This window comes from Zea mays, chromosome 6 (genome assembly GCF_902167145.1).
Source record: "Zea mays cultivar B73 chromosome 6, Zm-B73-REFERENCE-NAM-5.0, whole genome shotgun sequence".
Classification (NCBI taxonomy): Eukaryota; Viridiplantae; Streptophyta; class Magnoliopsida; order Poales; family Poaceae; genus Zea; species Zea mays.
Window position 1 is genome coordinate 106,993,448 of NC_050101.1, and position 19,057 is coordinate 107,012,504.

The window sequence follows — 19,057 nt, forward strand, 5'->3', positions numbered from 1 at the left end:
ATCTAAGTTGGAATTTACAATACAGATAATTAGTACTAAAGTTTAGCTATACTAAAGTTTAGCTAAAAGTGTAGTGTGAAACTTCAACACCATGATCCAAATAGATCCTAATTAATTGTTTATTTTGATGAGGATCGTTAATCTCTTATTAGAGGCATGTTTGCAAGCACACCAGTTTTTTAATAACCACTTTATATCCCTAGTTTATAGGTACCGGTTTACGAAAATAGTTGGGTGGAGGTGTTTAAAACCCAGTTTCTAAAAAGCCAGTTTCTAGTTTTTTTTATAACTACTAGCATACTCTTTCTCTATTTCAAAAAACGGTGACAATAGATGTAGATTCTATGAGTAATTAAACACACCAAAGCTAGGTTTATCTATGGGAGAGTAGCTTTTTGGTTTTTAAGAAATTAGAAATTTTGTTTCTATAAACTGGGACATAAACCCATATATTTCAAACTACTATAGTTTCTATAAATCGAGCAATGACTACTATGCAAACAGACATTAGGTGCAAGCCTGCAAGCAAGTCTCTTGATCCGTTAAATTTAGACCCAACCTTATATCATATTTTGCACTTAAAACCTTCCACCATATTCTCTTGTATCTTTATAAAAAACCTAATAAATCACGGTTGCATTTACGGTTGAATCTAAATCTAACCGACCATAAGGCATGTATGTTTGTACCTAGTGTATATTTGTATAGTAGTTGTCCTATAAATCAGTTTCTCAAAAACTGGGTGCTTTCAAACACGCTCTAGGTTGCACGACATAAGGCCCTGTTTAGGACAACTCTAGCCCCAAAATTTTGGTAGAGTTGGAGGAGCAAATCATTAGGTGCTACATAAAATTGTGGAGCTAGAGCTGTAAGACTTTAGAAGACATTTAAACATGTCATTTTGTTTATTATTTAAATTAAAAATATTTTTAAAACTATTTAAATTGGTATTATAAACTACATCTCCAAACTAGAGCTTTAACCTAGAGCCATCCCAGACACACACTAAGGGGTATTTGGAATCAAAGTATTTTTGGAGTTTTAAGACAAAACCATGATATTTAAGAATACCATTTTTTTCAAGAGGTGTTTGGTTACACTGTAAAAAAACTCTGTTTTAAATATCGTAGTTTTATGGATACTATGATATGTTTTGAGTATTTGAAACTTCACTCTAATCTAAAGTTTTTGTCTATGATTAATTTTGCATATGTATACTAAATATCATTGTTCAGATACTTTGTCTTTAAACACACATTGCTAAAAGTGTTGTAAAAAATACGGTTATGTAATGACATTTTAAAAAACATAGTGTTCAAAAACATGCAACTCGTGAGCCGACAGATCCGCATCGCTCCAAGCTACCGCTCCCGCCCAGCTCGCACCACGGCGATGGAACCAACCGTGGAAGGGACGGCCAAGGGCGGACGCTGCCCTGGCTGGCGTTGACAGTTAGATGCGACCGCGGGAGCGTCCGTCCAACCGCCACCGCGTCTGCCTCAGCTCCGCGCCTCCGCCTAGCCTCCTCTAATCTCCAGCCCAGTAGTGGCAGACTAGAATCGTGGGCGCGACGCCTCGGCTGATTCGTCCGCCCCGATCCCACCACCACCGTACTCCGCGGGCGACGTCGGCCGCTAGCGATGGCGACGTCGTCGTCGGCGGGGGCGCGCAAGAAGGCCCCCAGCCCCCCGAAGCACCGCCACGATGGCACCTCGCCGCTGCCGCTCGGCATGGACTGGAGCCCTCCCCCGAAGAGATGGGTAAGCGCCCGCGACCCCCTCCCCCATCTCTCCTACCGAACCTCGTTGAGCTGCGCCGTCCGGCTCATCTCAATCTGTGTGCCGCTTTGATCACGGATGCAGACACGGGTCTCGCCAGGTGAGTTACTGCCTACTTCAAGGGCTAGATTTGGTGCTGGTTCGGTCCGCTCCGGGGATGTAGATGTGGTTTACTGGGTTGTCGATTATGGGCAAGCGTTTTCCACATGAATTTTGCTGCAGCTAGCGTGCTAGTATATTGGTGCAACCTGTGTCCAGGTATCAATGTGCGGGCTGGGATCTGCAGTAAAATTCACCAAAAGGCGACCCGTTGTTGGTGTTGATGATTAAGTAACTTAGAGCTTTCCTTAAATTAGGGTTTTGGATTTCTCGTGTTTCACTGGCAAACAGTAGAATATGCCCTTCACAAATTAGTTTACTTGGCGTGGGATTGAATGAGTCAATTTCATTTTTGCCCCTTTGTTCAGTTTACTAGGGTTTTGGATTATGTTTCTCTTGAAAGGAGTTGATTATATATTCCATGGTGTACTTTTGCTGAGTGGGATTGCGAAAATCAGATGTACCCAAGTTTCGAAAGATTTGGAGGAGTTTTATACGGAGTTGTATTTTGAAATATAGGACTAACGCCAAAAAACTGCTCCAACAGGGGTTCTATTTCACAAAAAAACATCAAATAATTATTGGACTCGGCCTCTCAGGTCCTAAATATAGGACACCATATGCTGGAGCCTTATCCTCGTTTTTGTATGTTATTACTAGCCTTTTATTTCCTAAATAACATGATCTATTTCCTAACAACATTGGCATATGACTCAACTGTTGGAGCTGTAAATGTTTTTGTGGCCCTAAACACTTCAAATCGATCCTATTTTAATTTTTAGGTGTCAAATATAGGACTTCTGGTTGGAGATGCTCCTAGTCAGTAGCTGTCTTCTCTTCTGTGGAGTCTTGAGTGTAACTTTGCTTACCTGGAATATAGCTGGCAAGTTGTAATTCATCTGGCTGATTGATTGATCCTTTCCATGTTATCATTTAAATTTCTTCCTATGTTGTTCCAATGATCACTACTGGCTGAAATAATTATGCATGCTTGATGGACAAAATTTGCTAACGCCATGCATATGTGGCAGAATTTCCATGAAAAGCTGTCCATGCTCTAGCAGGTTTCCATTAGTTAAGAAACATTCTATCTACTCACTATATTATTTGTTTCAACACACCTCTGAAACTATCTTTTGGTCAACGCATCTCATGGGCTCATTGCCTATTGACTGCATACAGGAGGGAAGGAACACCATATGGCCACATAATCCTCAAACAGGTTGGAGTTACTGTGTGATGATACCTTCTTGGATCACTCAAACACCTGAAACTGGTGTGACCGCTGATAGCTTTTTGAAATCTGTCGTTGTAAGTATTGTTTATCTTGTATGCTTTTTTATTTCTCCCATCTTTTTCTATCCATGCCACAGATGACTCGAATACATCATTTTAGTTGCATTTCATATGCAAATTGGAAAATGCAGTGTTTCAGGTATTCTTCTTGTTATACAACAAACATTTTTTTGTGTACCTATAGGTGTAGAAATAGAATTTGGATAAAAAACTATTAATGATGCCAAAAAAAATGAAAACTTTCTTTTAAGGACATCTCCGTTTATAGTATTTAGACACCCTGATGTGTTATCAACTATATTTTGGAATGCCAATTTATCGCATGTTCTGTCATTTTTTGTGTCATGTGATTAGTTGCTATCACAGGAAAAAAGGCACTTGTCATTATATCATGGGAATATTAGTTTTCAATTATGTAAACTGTGCCATTCTTGTTTTCCTGTATGTAAATTTAATGCCCATAAAGGACAGTTTTACAGGATACATGTCGGTATACAATCTCCAGAAGGCTTTAGCTCTAGCCATGGAATTCTCAGAAGGTTTAGTGACTTTCTGAATCTATCTTCTGATGTAAGTTGAGGCAGTTGCTTCAGATATCCCAATTGTTGCCATTTGCTCTACTAAATATTGAGCATCTTATACTTGCAAGTTGCAATATTTTTCTTCTGGTAACTCAAAATCTGCTCACATTATGCAAATGTTACTTAGCAATAATAGCTATGGATGTGCAGTTGTTCTATGGTTTAAAAATATTGAACAAGAAATAGGGAAAATGAATTTAATTTTGCAAGTCTTGAATAGCATTGACCTGTTCTGACAAACCAGACATGCTCCTTTTGAAAAATAACTATCCATTGTTTTGACCTTGATTGACCTGGTGTACTACTCAGGCTGACAGAACGTCTTAGAATGTGATCATCATGAAAGAATCACTGTTTAGCTCTAAGTATCCAGTCATGTTGAGAATTACTTAAAATGTGCATTGTCGAGCTGCTGGTGGGAAGTTTTAGAAATGCAGTCAATTGTAAGAATCACTGTGTAGGTAAACATAACTTGGTAATAACTTGAACATGCACCGCACTGCAGAAACTTACGGATGTAATTACTTGTTACAGTGCATTACATAGATATGCAGGGTTTTTTTTTCTCGAACACGCAGGAGAGCTGCGTATCATTATATTAAAAGAAGAAATAAACAAGGTCTAAAATAGACCGGGGTACAACTGACGCCTTACGGCGGTCTGAACGAAACTAGCATAGACTGACTCATCTATAAAACTCTAGGCTACATGAGAGAGGGAGGCAACAAGGGATGTCAACCCCTTGGCCCCGGCAGTCTCCCACAGACGGCGCTCATCCCCCACATGGATTAGGAAATTAGCAACATTAGGGGAAAAACCATCAAAGATGCATCTGTTCCGGTGATTCCACAAAATCCAAGCGCCCAGCATAATGAGGGAGTTTAGGCCATCTCTGAAGGACCCCTGAATAGCTTCATTTGCTTGATGCCACCACTCCATAAAATTAATATCCGTTGGTTGGGGGGCCAAACCCTGCAGCCCGAATTGCCTTAGAAGGAGGAACCAACATTCTCTTGAGAAAACGCAATTCACAAGCAGATGGTCAATTGTCTCCCTCTCCTGCTCACATAAAGGACATTTTTCCGGATGATCCAGCCCCCGCTTCTCAAGTCTATCTGCTGTCCAACATTTCTTGTGAGCCACCAGCCACAAGAAGAATCGACATTTGGGCGGAGCCCAAGTTTTCCAAATCCGCTCAAAAGGTTCAAACTCCACAGATCCAATGAAGAGCCCCTCATAAGCGGCTTTAGTCGAATATTTGCCATTAGCAGCCAACCGAAAAATATGTTTGTCCTCCTTATGGGGGTCCAGATCAACATGTGCCACCAAATCCCAAATACGCAGGAAGTCTGCAAGTGCACCAACAGATAAACTCCCAGGAATATCATTAGTCCAGCCATTATCCTCGATCGCCTCTTGAACTGTCCTTTTGTTAATCAGCTTCTTAGGAATGGTCTCAATAAGTCGGGGAGCGATATCCCCAATCCGCTGCCCACCCAACCATCGATCACTCCAGAAAAGGGTAGAAGCTCCATTTCCAATCTCAGAATACAAGGCTACTTGTAGAAACTCTCGAATTTTTTTCGGGGTATGCAAAGGCAGGGATGCCCAGGGCCGACCTGGCTCAGTTTTTTGCAGCCAAGCCCAACGCATTTTAAAGGCCCAACTCAGTTCAGTGATGCTGAAAATACCCAATCCACCAAGCTCTCGAGGTCTGCACACACTGCCCCAGGCCACTGCACAATGGCCACCCATGGCATTTTTACGACCACACCAAAGGAACCCTCTTCGAATTTTATCAATGTCCTTCAAAGTAGTAGAAGGCAAGTCTACAACCATAACGCTATAAATCAGCACCCCTGTCAAAACAGATTGCACCAATACACTTCTTCCTGCTTTAGTCAACAAATCAGCTTTCCATCCAGGTAGTTGATTAGCTATTTTATCCACAATGGGCTGCACCTGCTCCCTTCTTAATTTATGTAACGACAGGGGCAGCCCAAGGTACTTGCAAGGAAAGCTAGATATCTCACAGGGCCAAAACGGTTGAATAATCTCTAAATTGTCTTCATGGCATCTGATGGGGTAGACACTAGATTTCTGATTATTATTATATAAACCAGAAGCCTCACCAAAAAGCTCAAGGATGTCTGAAACCATAGTCATGTCCTCTGCCACGGGATTAATAAAAAGAACCACATCATCAGCATAAAGAGAAACCCGGTGTTGAAGCTGCCTAGTAGAAAGAGGTTGTAATAAACCTTCCTCATCTGCTTTAGAGACAAGTTGACCAAGCACATCCATGACAAGCACAAACAGCATCGGAGAAAGAGGATCCCCCTGTCGCAGCCCTCTTCTATGAGAAATTATGCTTCCCGGATGACCATTAACTAACGCTCGAGTAGAGGAAGTGAGAAGCAGCCCTGAAATGATATCTCTCCAGATCTGCCCAAACCCTAGATTCTGCATGACCTCAATAAGGAAGGGCCAGGAAACCGAATCAAAAGCTTTAGTAATATCCAGCTTGAGCATCAGGCAAGGATGCCTTTGTTGATGAAGTAATTTAGCCGTCTGCTGAACCAACATGAAATTATCCTGGATAAAGCGACCCTTAATGAAGGCATTTTGGTTTGGAGAGACCAAGTCGTTGAGCCTTGAAGCCAATCGAGAAGCCAATATCTTTGTGATTAGTCTTGCAAAGCTGTGAACAAGGCTGATAGGTCTAAAATCTTTGACTTGATCAGCATTATCTTTCTTTGGGATTAGAGTGATAAAAGCAGAATTCAGCTTATGAAAATTATCAAATTTTCTGTTCCAAATCGCAATCACCGCAGCCATAAGATCCTCTTTAATAATGGACCAGCAAATTTTGTAAAATCTACCAGTAAATCCATCCGGTCCAGGAGATTTATCAGAGGGCAGAGAATTTATAGCATTGCACACTTCTTGCTCAGTAATGGGGCTGTCCAACTCGATCAAATTTGGAGATGGAGTGCCAGCAGTTTCCAGAGCCTCAAGGTTAATCGAAATATTTCTGTCTTTACTAGCCCCAATTAAATCAAAGTAAAACTGATCCACTGCTGCAGCTATGTCGTTATGAGCAGTAAGGACTTGATTTCCAACAGTAAGCTTGGATACACTATTTTTCTTCTTTCTGTACCGTGCAAAGGAATGGAACAACTTAGAATTTGCATCTCCTTCCTTGAGCCAAGAAATTCTTGATCTAAGGCGGGCAATGGTACGCTTGGTTGAGGCCAAAGCCAGAGCGAGCTTCTTCAGTTTACTTAACAGCCACCTTTCTAACACAGACAGAATACGACTATCCTGCGCAATCTCAAGTTGATGGATCAAATCTCTAGCAAGATGCAGTTGAGTCTCAATGTGCCCCACCTTCTTGCTGCTCCATCCTTGAAGGGCTTTGGCTGTCCCTTTGAGTTTTAAATCAAAAGTGGAGAAGGGGCAGTGGCCAACAGGAACCGAATTCCAGGCATTGTGTTCAAGCACTTTGCGAAAGGGCCTCTAGTTGAGTTGGTTAGGCGCTCTTAGTAGCACTTCTCAGGTTCTAGGTTCGACTCCATGTGGGAGCGGATTTCAGGCCATGGTTAAAAAATCACCTCATCTGTCCCACACCAAAGCACAGGTCTAAGGCCCGGCCCCGGTTGCGGCCGTTCTCATATGGGCTACGGTGCCGCTGTGTATGGGTGGGGCAGGGTTTGGGGGTTTTCTCGACATGTGTGAGGTCTTATTCTTAATACAATGTCCAGAGGCTGTCTTACCCCTCGCAAGTCGAGTTTTTTTATGTTCAAGCACTTTTAGTTACAATGTTCCATGTCTGTACTGATGCTAGTTTGCACAATCCTTTAATCTTTTGCCTCTTCATTGGCCTCAAAATAATGATCTATGCTTTGTTCTGATGTAGATATGTTGGGTCATTTGCTACTTTATGATTTGGTTTGATGCAGAACCTTTGTCTCATGTAACTTGATGATTTCCTGAACATGATATGCCATTGATACTATGCTATTTCATATTCATTTGCTTTTGATATATCATTTGTAACCATGTGTTTTTTGTAAGTTCAATATTTTTTATATACTACAATACTCCTGTACTGCAGCTTAAGAGCGCATTTCCCAGAAAAGATGCCCCGTCGGCTCCTCCGAAGCATGCTTTCTTAAGAATAAATTCAAGCAGGTTGCTTCTAGAAGAGGTAAAATATATTTTAAAACTCAATGTACTTTGTTAATTACTTAATTTCCTCTTCTCCCTATGTCAACTGGATGCTTTACGTGAAATAGTATACTCTTTTGTATTCTGCTTCTTGGACTTGTCTCAAACTATTATGATTGCAGAGAAGGCATGCATTGGAGGAGTGGATGCAAAAGTTACTTTCTGACATTGACTTGTCAAGAAGTGCTCCTGTTGCTGCTTTTTTTGAGCTTGAAGCTGCTGCACGTTCATGTATGTGCTACTTTAATTATAGTTTTCTCTATGTATATTATTCACTGTATTTATCATGCATGTTAAATATGTTAGCAGAGAATTTAATTATACTGTTATAATAAATTTAGATTTCCAAGAACGGAATGGGCGTCCTTCTGAAGTAGGTTCTTCTACAAAAAGCAGTACTGCCTCTTCTCCACATCCTGATGGACCTGCTTCTGGTTCTCTTGCTGAGTCCAATCAAATAAATCAAACTCTTACTCGTGGCAGCAGTCTGACAGGAGCAACTGGTAATGGTGTGCTTGGAGAAGCTATCTTAGATCAGTCCGATGAGCTTGTTAGTAATGCCTTGAATCACAGGAAAGGGAACCTTGTATTGGAACATGATGGTAGGAATGGTTCAGCAGCGTCTTATAGGGGAGTTGTTTCAGATGAGGACCGTGTATCTAATCCCGGCCATGCTAGGAAGGACTCTGCTGAAAGTATTGGGAGTGATTTGAGTTCTTTAAGAGGAATTGAATTATCTATTCCAGGGGTTAGTAGTTCCCTTTGGGATGGTGCTGTGGTGGATGGACATATTAGTCAAACAGAACATCTTACTGGTTTAGATATGCATCTTTTGTATGATATGGATGCACAAGTCATCCTTCCAAATGATCAAAAACAGAAGTTGACTAGACTTTTGATCACAATGCAACAAAGAATAGGGGCAGCAAAAACTGATATGGAGGATCTCATAGCACGACTAAATCAGGAAGCAGCTGTTAAAGAATATCTTACTACAAAGGTATAGCTTTGCTTTTCATGCTAATGGCTATGGCATCTAGCTCTAATTAATAATTATAGGTTCATGCTTAATTAAAACGAAATGCACTTTCAATTTCCATGTTGAGTTTAAAATTGTATGGTTCTCCAAGTTACATTGTTTTCTTGTTTTGTGAATTCTTAGTTGTATACTCAGTGGATTTATGTGTATCATTACCATTCTGCAGATTCTAGGTTATCTGTTTGGTAATTATGATTTGTAATGTAGGTTAAGGATTTGGAGGTTGAATTGGAAGCCGCAAAGCAAAAGGGTAGAGAGACACTGCAACAAGCTATCCTGACTGAAAGAGAGAGGATTACCCAGATGCAGTGGGATATGGATGAGCTCCGTAGGAAGTATTCTGAGATGGAGTCAAACCTGAAGGCTGAACAAGTCTGTCTTTCCCACTGTTCTTGTGGCTTAGTTATTTTACTAACCATATGAAGGTACTAATTATGTTTATTTATAATTTGCAGAATGAGAAAACTCGTGCAGAGTCAGAGAAAACAACCGCTAGTGATAAAAATGAAACATTACTTGAAGAATTAGAAATCAAACGAAAAGAAGTCGAGACTTTGAAACATCATCTTGTAGAAGCTGAGGCAAAGTCTAAAGCAGATAAGAAAGTTCTTGTAAAAGAGGTCAAGTCTCTTAGAAACTCCCAAACAGAGATGAAGAAAGTGTTGAATCAGTATCTTGAACAGAAGACTGGTTTAGAGGTATAGTGGTACCTAATGCCTATCAAATTGTAATGCTCTGTTCCTTACATAGCGGTAGCAGTAGCAGTAGCAATATTTATGTTGTTTCTAGGAATACTCGTTTGCTCTTATTGGCAGCATATTCAATATTATTAGTGCTTGCTCGACCAATTTAGCTAACTGCTCTTCTCTTGCTTTTGTATCATTCATGCCACCTACTCTTGGACTTTAGCTTAAAATACTACTGAACTATCGCTTTGTTCAACTTTATGACCTTTTGAACTGTTACATTGTTCAACTTTATGACCTTTTGAACTGTTACATCCGCAAGACTTCTGTGATGATGCAAGACATCCTGGCCTTTTACCTTGCCATGACCCTTATGGTTCATCGAACATGCATTCTATTTGGGAAGACTATCATAAAACATTATGTTTGCTAGCTGATAAGTTGCTCTAACACTAAAGAATGTGCTTATTATCTTAATCAACAAACACATGAGCTATTGGTTTTGTGTCAACATTCCATGTGTTTTGTTTTGTCAAAATAAAGTTCCTTCTATGAAGCCAGGAAGACTGACTGTATGCAAGCTATGATGTAAAATGATCTCCTTATATATGCATGGTTTTGGGAATTGGATTCAGTGCTGCTCCTTCAACAAACTGCATGAGTCTTTTCATGCATGCTAACATATTCAAATCAATTAATCGCTTATTGTTTTCGTAAATCCATGCTTCTGTCTGTCCACTGAAAATGTCTGTATTCCGTAGTTCGAATCTATGCAATCAGTTTATTTTCATGATTTTTATTTGTTTTTGTTTCAGAGAGTTATTATTAGAGATAAACAGAGGTCAGCACGTGCAAAGTTATGCCGAGTGAAATTTCTTCATGAGTGTCGACTGCTGCATGAGCGTCTACTGGAATGTAGTGCTAAATTTCTAGCAGAAGAACAAGGCAATTTTACTATTGATCCTTCGTCCTTGCCTGATGCATTAGATCTTCTAGCAACATCAGACAATAGAGTACGCTTACTCATTGCTGAGGTAAACTATAAATGTTATTGTAAACTTGTTTCTTTTGATTCATAGAGGAAGAATATTGTTCACACTGGAATGCAATTTCCATGGATGTACACTCCACAGTTTTAAATATACTTTCTATTAATTCTACTACTTTTAAATTTCGATATCTGTAATCTATGCTCTGCACTGGTCTCTCCAGGCTCAACTTTTAGCACGAGATGATGAACAAGGCTCTTCTGATGATGGCGACAATTCTGATAGCATATCGTCATTAACTATGAGCTGGGAAGATGCAAAAGTTACAGATGAAGATGCAACGAAAATACTTTCTGATCTACTTATTGACAACGCGCAGCTGAGGCTGCGTCTTAATGCTGTCATCCGCAACGCTGTAAATACTGCCGTGAAGCCAGAGAAAGAAGGTAGTGGCGAGGTTCTTCCCAAAAAGACAGTCCTTAACTGGTTGTTAGACAGATGAGAACACCTATGTATATTCCTGTGATTTAGGTTTCAAACTTACGCGGCTTGACCAAAATTATATGATGAGCATACCTATATAGTGCCAGGGCAGCATCAGGATAAAAGTTTCCGGCCATGAGGGAAGAAGATCCTGGAGAAGCGTGCGTTGCTGCTGTACGGTTGTTTATTTACACATGGAAATATCGGAGGATAGTATATTTAGGCCCGTTTGGTTCAGGGCAACTAAACTTTAGTTATTTTTAGTCTCTAAAGAAGCAAACAGGGTGACTGAAAGTAGGTGACTAAAGTTTAGTCATCTAGTCACCAAATAAGTGACTAAAAGTGACTAAAGTAGGATTTTTACCTTTTACCCTCTCTCTTTATTGTCCTTGCTGTTGTCACCCTCTGATAGAGGTAATGCAGTTATTATTCACACTAATTAATACTCTTTAAACAGTTTTAGTTACTGAAACCAAATATGATATTTTAGTGATTAAACCTGACTAAAGGAACCAAACATGACCTCAGTGATCTTAGTGGGGTTGCCACATTGCATTACACTGGCGAGGGCAGTCAAAGCTTGCTGAGCTATGCAGAAGCTCGCAATTGGGCTTGGTGGACTGATGGAGATGTGCGTCACCTACGTGTACAGATTTTTCTGGCTCGCAGCTGGTGAATCTCTAGCTGGAGTGGACGGTTCAAGTGCCAATTATATATTTATTAAATTCATGGGTCTATATCTCCAAATCTAAATGGGGCCTCAAATTCTTTTATTTCGTATGTCACGGTATATCCACAATGGTGGCACAACAGAGCGTGGTCGCTACCAGGAAGATGAGGTCGTTTTTTCTAGTGTGACTCTTGGAGCAAACCATGCAGAGAGTCAAATTCGGGGCCACCTGTCGGCCAAACAGCGCACAGCAAAAGCTGCGGTGTGGACGCGCTCACGTTGCACCGACGAAAAAGGACGCACGGGAATACGTAAAAAATCCAACGTTAACGAGAGGGGAGAAGAAGAGAAATAAAGTGCGAGGTAACCGTAACCCTACCCCCTTGCGAGCACGACCCAACCCATCATCTCGCCCGTCACCCGTCAGGACCCGGACCAAACCAATCAGGCGGCTCGGGCGCGGCGGCGACACAGGGCAAGGAGGCCGGACGTTGGGGGGACCGGGGCTCGACGCCAGCCGTGGATCGCGTGCGGAGGGGGACAAGCGTCTGCCTCATGTCCCGCGACGGCGGGGAATAGGGCGACGGCGTCGGCGGCGGGGATCGGTTGCGGCGGCGTGACGAGGCGGCTGCGGCGGCGGCTCGGGAGGGAGGCGGCACCATGTCTGCGGTAGTCTGTGGCAAGAGGTCCTCCTCCATCTTCGCCGACGAGCTCCTCCCGCCGTCTCCTTCCTCCCCTCACTCCTCCCACCAGCCGGCGGCCAAGAGGTCCCGCCGCTCCCCCTCGCACCGCGGCGGCTCCGACGGACTCCGACCGGAGGCGCTCGTCGACTATCTACTTGCCCTCTTCCCCGACATGGATCCACAGGTCTGCCTCCACCGCCGCCTCACTTTATCCTCCCCCCCTCCCCTTCTATTTCCGCGTAGGTAGTGAATCACTAGATGTGGCTTTTGCATCCCTCTATGATTTACTAGTGCCACCATCTTGAGTGGTAAGCCAACGACAATTTCTTGTTCTTTGTCCGTGAATATGTGAGGCCATGTGAGGTCGGTCCTAGGAGTTTCATCGAAATTTCTTTTGTATTTAATAAGCTGCTACATAAGTTGTTTTTATTTGACAATCTTTTTAAAAAGAGGGAGAATAATTGAGTTTCTAACGATGAAACTGGCACAATTACTAACTCTATATGAGTCATGAAATCGAATGTTTACGAAAGCATATAATGAAACTTTTATGTGTTTCATTGAAGTTTCATTTTATTCTATAGAATATGCAGTATTAGAAACAACGCTATGGAACTCCCCACTGACACTGGCTTGACATTCATTTACTTCCATTGAAATGAAATGGCGGCGCCTTGGGATATGAATCTAGATGCCACTCAGTTGTCGTTGTATTACCCATTCTTATATGCTTGCTTAGATGTCTGCTGCGAAGTGCGAATGTCGAATTGTATTTTAGCATGGACTACCTCTTTTACATTCATTTTGATTTCGAGCATATTGGCACCGGGAAATGGTTTGTTTCATAGTTTCATTTACGTTAACCCGTATCTGATTTATGAACTAAGCAAAGGACGGTTGGTGAGAGATGGATGTGCTGTAGTTTCTGTGGCTCCTTTCCTTGGTAGCTATGCAAGCTGTGTATTGTAGCCAGTTTCTGTGGCTCCTTTCTTTCATAGCTATGCAAGCTGTGTATTGTAGCCAGTCTGAGCTTGTGATGTCCCCAGTAAGTACACAAAATGAATTTATTCAAAATACGAGGTTTCCTTCGTAGATTGAAATTTACCCTCCTGTTGGATCTTGATAGATTGAATTACTTCCATGCACTACGAGCTAGTTCTTGTTTGTACCAAATTTATCCTCATTTACTTTACCTTCTAGTATCGCATGTGCAACACAGCTGACTATGCTTGTTCTAAATAATTCTAGTTGCTTGAAAAAGCTCTGGAAGCATCTGGAGATGACTTGGATTCTGCAATAAAAAGTTTGAATTTGCTGCGCTTAGAGTCAGCAGAAGCTATCTTGTCATCGACTGGTTTCAAACCTGAAAATTGTCTGCAAACAGCAATTCAGCCTTCTCTTGAAGGTTAGTTTTCTACCTGAGACTATTGTTTTTTTCTGGATGCATTCATATAGCATCAGTTATACTATACATGCCTTCTGTTGAAAGGTTAGTTTTCTACCAGAGACTATTGTTTTCCCTGGATGCATTCATGTAGCAACAGTTATACATGCCTTCTGTTGAAGGTTAGTTTTCTACCAGAGACTATTGTTTTCCCTGGATGCATTCATATAGTAACAGTTATACATCCCTCATCCATGTACCCCCAATTGAATTTGTCCACCAATTTTGTTCAGAGCTATATTATTTCACTATTTCAGGTTTTCTGAATTCATATATTTGTTACAGTTATATAGCTCGACCATATGCTGCTCAATCTCAACACATTTTGTATCCGATTTTAGTATGGAATTATTTTTATGTAGAATTGGATCATCAAATATCTTATGTTGTCTCTGGCATTACTTATGATTTCATCCTGATCTTACACCAAGCCCGTGTTGTACTTGGTGGTGGTAGTCGGAATTTGTGTCAGCTAGGATGGTGTTACTACCATAGTAAATGGATTGGTTGAACCACACTTATTTCTAACATATTATATTATTTTTGGAAAGCAATGAGGCAGTTTAAGTAGTGTATTGCTGACAGTAGCATCTGTTGTGCATTCTTTGCAGGTATTCCTAATGGTGGTGTGGATACGGCTACAGAACATCCGCCTAGCGTAGATAATTACCAGACAAGCTATAATGGCTCTGAATGGGTTGAGCTATTAGTCACAGAGATGAGAAATGCTTCTGACATAAACGATGCACGGGCTCGTGCGTCAAGAGCTCTGGAGGCTTTGGAGAAAACGATTGTAGAGCGTGCAGGAGCTGAAGCTACACAAAACCTGCATAAGGTACCCATGCATCGTTCACTACGGCTTCTGGTTGTCTGTAGTATCGACTACTGACTAATTTGCAGAATGATAATAGTGACTGATTCTCCTTTGTGGTATAGGAAAACATGATGCTCAAGGAGCAGTTGACTGTTGTTCTGCGAGAGAACTCCGTGCTGAAGCGGGCAGTCGCCATTCAGCACGAGCGCCAAAAGGAGTTCGACGAGAGGTCTCACGAGGTCCAGAACTTGAAGCAACTTGTTCTGCAGTACCAGGAGCAAGTTAGGACTCTAGAGGTGATATTCCTAGTACTGTCTTCACTCTTCAACTACGCTTTTTTTTTTTTCCTGTGTATATAACAACTGAAGGAGCGTTTGGGTATGTGTGTGTGACCATACGTTTGCAGATGAACAACTACGCCCTCACAATGCATCTCAAGCAGGCTCAACAGAACAGCTCCATACCTGGGCGTTTCAACCCTGATGTTTTCTAAGCGTAGTAGCTGCTGAACGGTCCGCCCCAGATTAATAAGCTATGTATGAATATATCTTGTTCTACCAACTGCTCCTGAGATGGGGATATCCGATAGGTGGATTCACCGCCCAAGGGTCCAGAATTTTCAAGTCACTATGGTTTTGATTTCGATATACTCCGTATTTATTTAAACGTGTTGCTTTCATGCAATTGGCTATCCGATATATTGTGTGCGCCCACTTTTCCGGGTATGGTTTATTTGATCCATGGCTACAATCAATATTCGTCAACGTAATGTAGGAACTAATATTACTGTATCCCGTTGTAGTTACAATATTGTTTTAGAAAATGGAAAGTTTCGGTCCCTGCGATATAGTATCGCAGTACTACCTCCATTCACAAATATGTTACGTTATTGATTTTTTTTTGAAAAAACTTTGATCACTCATATTATTTAAAATATTTATTAAAAAATATAAAATTCTAATTCAAGCACAAACTATTTAAGTATTAAAAATATTTATTTAAAAATGTAAAATTTTAATTCAAGTACAAACTATTTTAAGTGATAAGACAAATTATATAAAAAAATAATAACTTATTAATTTTTTGAATAAAATGAGTGGTCAAAGTTTTTTTAAAAGTAAAATATCATATTTTTTAAAAGTAAAATATCATATATTACGGAATGAGTGCTGCATTGCAGTACTCCGGTTCAAGAGTGTAGTGCAGGTGAATGGGGAGTGAATTATACTTGGAGATTTTCGTTCAGATCTGGAAGCAATGTGGTGCAAATAATGCGTCCACGGAGAAGATAGAACAATGTTGAATGAAAATTCAAATTGTTTATTATGTTGCCCAATGTTAAAAGGTGCTTATTAGTTCCCTTGTCAGTGAGCTTTGGTGGGGAACAGTCTCAATTCGATCGATAATTTAAAACAAATAGTACATGGATTTTCGAACTCCGTCAAACTCTGCTCACTTACATTGAGAGCAACTAAAATCTAAAGAGAGACCAGACTAATACAAAATAATTGCAACATATGAACATGCCCTTTCTTTCATTATCGCCCTCTACAGACAATTCAGACTAGCGTAAACTAGTCCTTTCAAATAATTGCTACCACATGGACGAGTCCTTTCTTTGATTATCTTTCTCCTTAGCTGGAGGAGAGAAAAGGATATTTTGCAGTTTCAGGATTTTGCACTCCCTATCTTTCTCCCAAGCTCGACACATGTTGTAGCATGCAGATGTAGCAGCATGTAGGGATTAGCGGAATGTCCTTGCTGACAACAGTATAGATTAGAAGACATCTGGATTGTGATGCCAATAGGTGTTTCTGCACTGGTTCATATTTTGAAGATGAAATGACAAGGCACTGTTCTTCTCCTGAAGGGTAACTGGGTAAGGACAGATACATAAAATACAGTTCAAGCATTATAGCAACATTTTCACAGAACCTACCTCTAACGCCTTGATTTGCTCCCGGTACTTCTCGAGAATCTGGTTGAACTGAGACCGCTCCTGCACCATCTCTTGGTACTCCTTGAGTCGGTTGTGCTGTATGAGGAACGCGCGCTTCAGAACGCCGTTCTGGTGGAGCAGGGATCCTAGCATCTGCTTCACTATCTCGTGCTCCTGGATTGACGACAACTATTCAGGTCAGCTTGAGAGGAAGAAGGAAGAACTAAGCATTGTTAACTGTTAAGCATGGTTGGTGATATAATAAACAAGTGTCTAAGTTTAGACAATCTTGATACCTTGTTCACTTCTCTCTTTTCATCTGGGCTACTGCTCCTGTCAGCCGATTTCTCAAACAGTTTGAGTATCTTGAAGGCGCGGTTCTTGGCATCGGTCAAATCCGAAGCAGAGGACATCTCCTTGACGATGACCTCAGCCCATCCAGAGCAATTGGTGGGAATGGTTTCTTCTTTTAGGTAAACTGCAGTAACCATCGATGCAGTAAGGTTTAAGTTAACGGTAGCTGATTCAAATGATTAAATAACTTTGGTTTCATGAAAATATATCGATATATGAAACATGGCATCAGTGTGACTTTTTTTATTTTCTTAATTGTGATGGAAATATAGGAAGATATTAGTGCTGATATTTTGGCTGCAATATATGCAGATGCTGCGTACCATCAGATTCAGATTCAGATAGAATGCTATCTCCTTCCTCGTTGTCGGATGGAACATAGTTGATGGCAGAAGCAGATTCTTTGCTTCTTTCTGCCAAATAATCTTTGTATGCTCTGATCGCAGCATCCAGGACATTTCCTGACGCTTGTAAATGGTTTTGTAGAACCTTGCAATTAAGGGGAAAAGGTTTTAGGTGCATAAATCCTATGGTAACAACAATGGCAAAGTCTTTTAGTTCCAAATAAGTTGGATAGGCAGTAGGTTAGAGTTGAAACCAACAGAAATCACTAAGTACAGGTTTAGCCGTTTAGGCACATAGATAGAGCTGTATTTTATCATGCACTCCTATTTAAGGTTAAATATTTGAGCTCAAGCCAACTTATGTTCGACAGGCCGATTGAAATTCAAAAGGCACTGAATTTCGCAGTCAACTATGTATTGTAAAGATATCAAGCTAGTTGCAGCACAAAGCCACCGTGATTGATTAGGACTAATAATCAGTAAACAATCTATGTACGAAATTTGATCGTTAAACGCGCATCGACGCACCTGCCGATCCTCGCCCGGGAAGATGAGATGGAGTGCCTCGACCGGGTCGAACTCCAGCGGGAAGCTGAGGCCGAGGTCGGCGGCAACAATCGACGACGAGCACCGGCCGCGCTTCGTCTGCAGGCACGGCAGGTCGCCGGGGAAGGAGAAGGGGTCATCGAGGAAGGCCGCCGTCCCTCGCTTCCGGCTTGCCACAGTCGTCGCCGCCATGATGTGGGTGGAGGGGAGGGTTCCGCCCGGCAATGTCCTTGGATTTTTCGGACTGGCCGATTGAAGTCGCAGAAGCACAAATCGGAGCGCGATTTCACGGCCGCTCGTGGGGTGGGGGCGTACGCGGTTATATATAGTGGTCGCGGCGGTCGGGTCGCGGAAGGCGAAGTCTTGGAGGACACGGCCGGCCGGGTTGCCGACCTGCCATGCGATGGACCACGGCCCATGGACTCGATCGCGACCGTCTATGGGCCCCACCAGCTCGGGCTTTTTTCAGCACAAAAGTTGGACTCGTCCTCGTGCTGTCGTGCATGCATGACAACGGCACCGTCTCAGAGTTTCCTTTTATTGAACTAATAGCTTATTAAATCTTAAAATAAAGTTAGAAATATCTAAACACTCAGGACATATTTATGAGGGCTCCCAAACTGACTTAAGATCCGGCTTCGACTCTTGGACGAGCTTTTCCAAACAGTCTAAAAAAGAGCTCACAGTAAAGAGAAGGCGGAGCCAAAAAAAATGGCTAAAAAGAGCTTTTCCAAACTGATTTAAGATCCGCCTGAAACCATTTTTTATAGAGAAGGTGGAGCCAAAAAAAATTTGGCTCATAGCGGCTCTTCCCCTACTCTTCTTGCCTTTCTCTTGTGCCAAGAGTAACCATTTCGTTAGTCGATTTGTTAAAAAACACTAGCTTCTATAGATAAATTGTTTTTGAAGAGAAGGTAGAGCCGAAGTCATTTTTGGTGAAGCCGGAGCCGTGGCAAACAAGCCCTCACTTTGACTTAAAAACCTAAGCCCAAGTAGACAAATTTCACCGCAAGAAAAAGTAGAAAACTAACAGTGCGGTAAAAAGATCTAGCACATAAGTAGCAGTGCACGGAATCGGATTA

The 19,057-nt window shown here is 41.5% G+C and overlaps 3 protein-coding genes across 7 annotated transcripts; 2 read left to right on the top strand and 1 right to left on the bottom strand.

Annotated features, from left to right (window-relative positions):
* The first annotated feature begins 1,275 nt into the window (after window positions 1–1,275).
* LOC103629709 (PX domain-containing protein EREL1) lies at window positions 1,276–11,569 on the top strand. 5 transcript variants are annotated; one of them, XM_008650821.4, is made up of 11 exons: window positions 1,355–1,760; window positions 2,909–2,951; window positions 3,060–3,188; window positions 3,645–3,743; window positions 7,872–7,964; window positions 8,107–8,215; window positions 8,326–8,984; window positions 9,231–9,395; window positions 9,479–9,721; window positions 10,525–10,743; window positions 10,922–11,569. In XM_008650821.4, exons 1-11 carry the CDS (start codon window positions 1,705–1,707, stop codon window positions 11,198–11,200), a joined length of 2,094 nt encoding a protein of 697 aa, XP_008649043.1. In that variant the 5' UTR covers window positions 1,355–1,704; the 3' UTR covers window positions 11,201–11,569. The 5 variants fall into 5 exon arrangements, with proteins under 5 accessions (XP_008649042.1, XP_008649043.1, XP_020394959.1 ...); XM_008650820.3 differs by lacking the exon at window positions 2,909–2,951 and having other exon boundaries at window positions 1,276–1,760; XM_020539370.3 differs by having other exon boundaries at window positions 2,909–3,188.
* A 327-nt stretch (window positions 11,570–11,896) lies between these two features.
* LOC100282879 (uncharacterized) lies at window positions 11,897–15,524 on the top strand. The gene is made up of 5 exons (XM_034059372.2): window positions 11,897–12,718; window positions 13,783–13,939; window positions 14,590–14,813; window positions 14,915–15,088; window positions 15,199–15,524. The coding sequence occupies exons 1-5, from the start codon at window positions 12,512–12,514 to the stop codon at window positions 15,283–15,285; spliced, it is 849 nt and encodes a 282-aa protein (XP_033915263.1). The 5' UTR covers window positions 11,897–12,511; the 3' UTR covers window positions 15,286–15,524.
* Window positions 15,525–16,168: 644 nt separating this feature from the next.
* On the bottom strand, window positions 16,169–18,258 carry LOC100275374 (uncharacterized). Its single transcript, NM_001371650.1, has 5 exons — window positions 17,958–18,258; window positions 17,409–17,574; window positions 17,028–17,209; window positions 16,732–16,905; window positions 16,169–16,656 (listed from the first exon to the last, which is right to left on the bottom strand). Exons 1-5 carry the CDS (start codon window positions 18,165–18,167, stop codon window positions 16,570–16,572), a joined length of 819 nt encoding a protein of 272 aa, NP_001358579.1. The 5' UTR covers window positions 18,168–18,258; the 3' UTR covers window positions 16,169–16,569.
* Window positions 18,259–19,057: the final 799 nt, after the last annotated feature.

What these genes read in the sequence shown, in the direction of transcription:
- LOC100282879 (XM_034059372.2), top strand. Translation starts at nt 12,512, where the DNA reads ATGTCTGCGGTAGTCTGTGGCAAGAGGTCCTCCTCCATCTTCGCCGAC. An exon ending in AATTCAGCCTTCTCTTGAAG is followed by an intron (nt 13,940 to 14,589) that starts GTTAGTTTTCTA and finishes CATTCTTTGCAG; the next exon opens with GTATTCCTAATGGTGGTGTG. An exon ending in AGCAAGTTAGGACTCTAGAG is followed by an intron (nt 15,089 to 15,198) that starts GTGATATTCCTA and finishes ATACGTTTGCAG; the next exon opens with ATGAACAACTACGCCCTCAC.
- LOC100275374 (NM_001371650.1), bottom strand. Translation starts at nt 18,167, where the DNA reads ATGGCGGCGACGACTGTGGCAAGCCGGAAGCGAGGGACGGCGGCCTTC. An exon ending in TCCCGGGCGAGGATCGGCAG is followed by an intron (nt 17,575 to 17,957) that starts GTGCGTCGATGC and finishes CTTAATTGCAAG; the next exon opens with GTTCTACAAAACCATTTACA. An exon ending in AGCAAATCAAGGCGTTAGAG is followed by an intron (nt 16,657 to 16,731) that starts GTAGGTTCTGTG and finishes GTTACCCTTCAG; the next exon opens with GAGAAGAACAGTGCCTTGTC.
- LOC103629709 (XM_020539370.3), top strand. Translation starts at nt 1,705, where the DNA reads ATGGCACCTCGCCGCTGCCGCTCGGCATGGACTGGAGCCCTCCCCCGA. An exon ending in AAGAATATCTTACTACAAAG is followed by an intron (nt 8,985 to 9,230) that starts GTATAGCTTTGC and finishes TTTGTAATGTAG; the next exon opens with GTTAAGGATTTGGAGGTTGA. An exon ending in AACAGAAGACTGGTTTAGAG is followed by an intron (nt 9,722 to 10,524) that starts GTATAGTGGTAC and finishes TTTTTGTTTCAG; the next exon opens with AGAGTTATTATTAGAGATAA.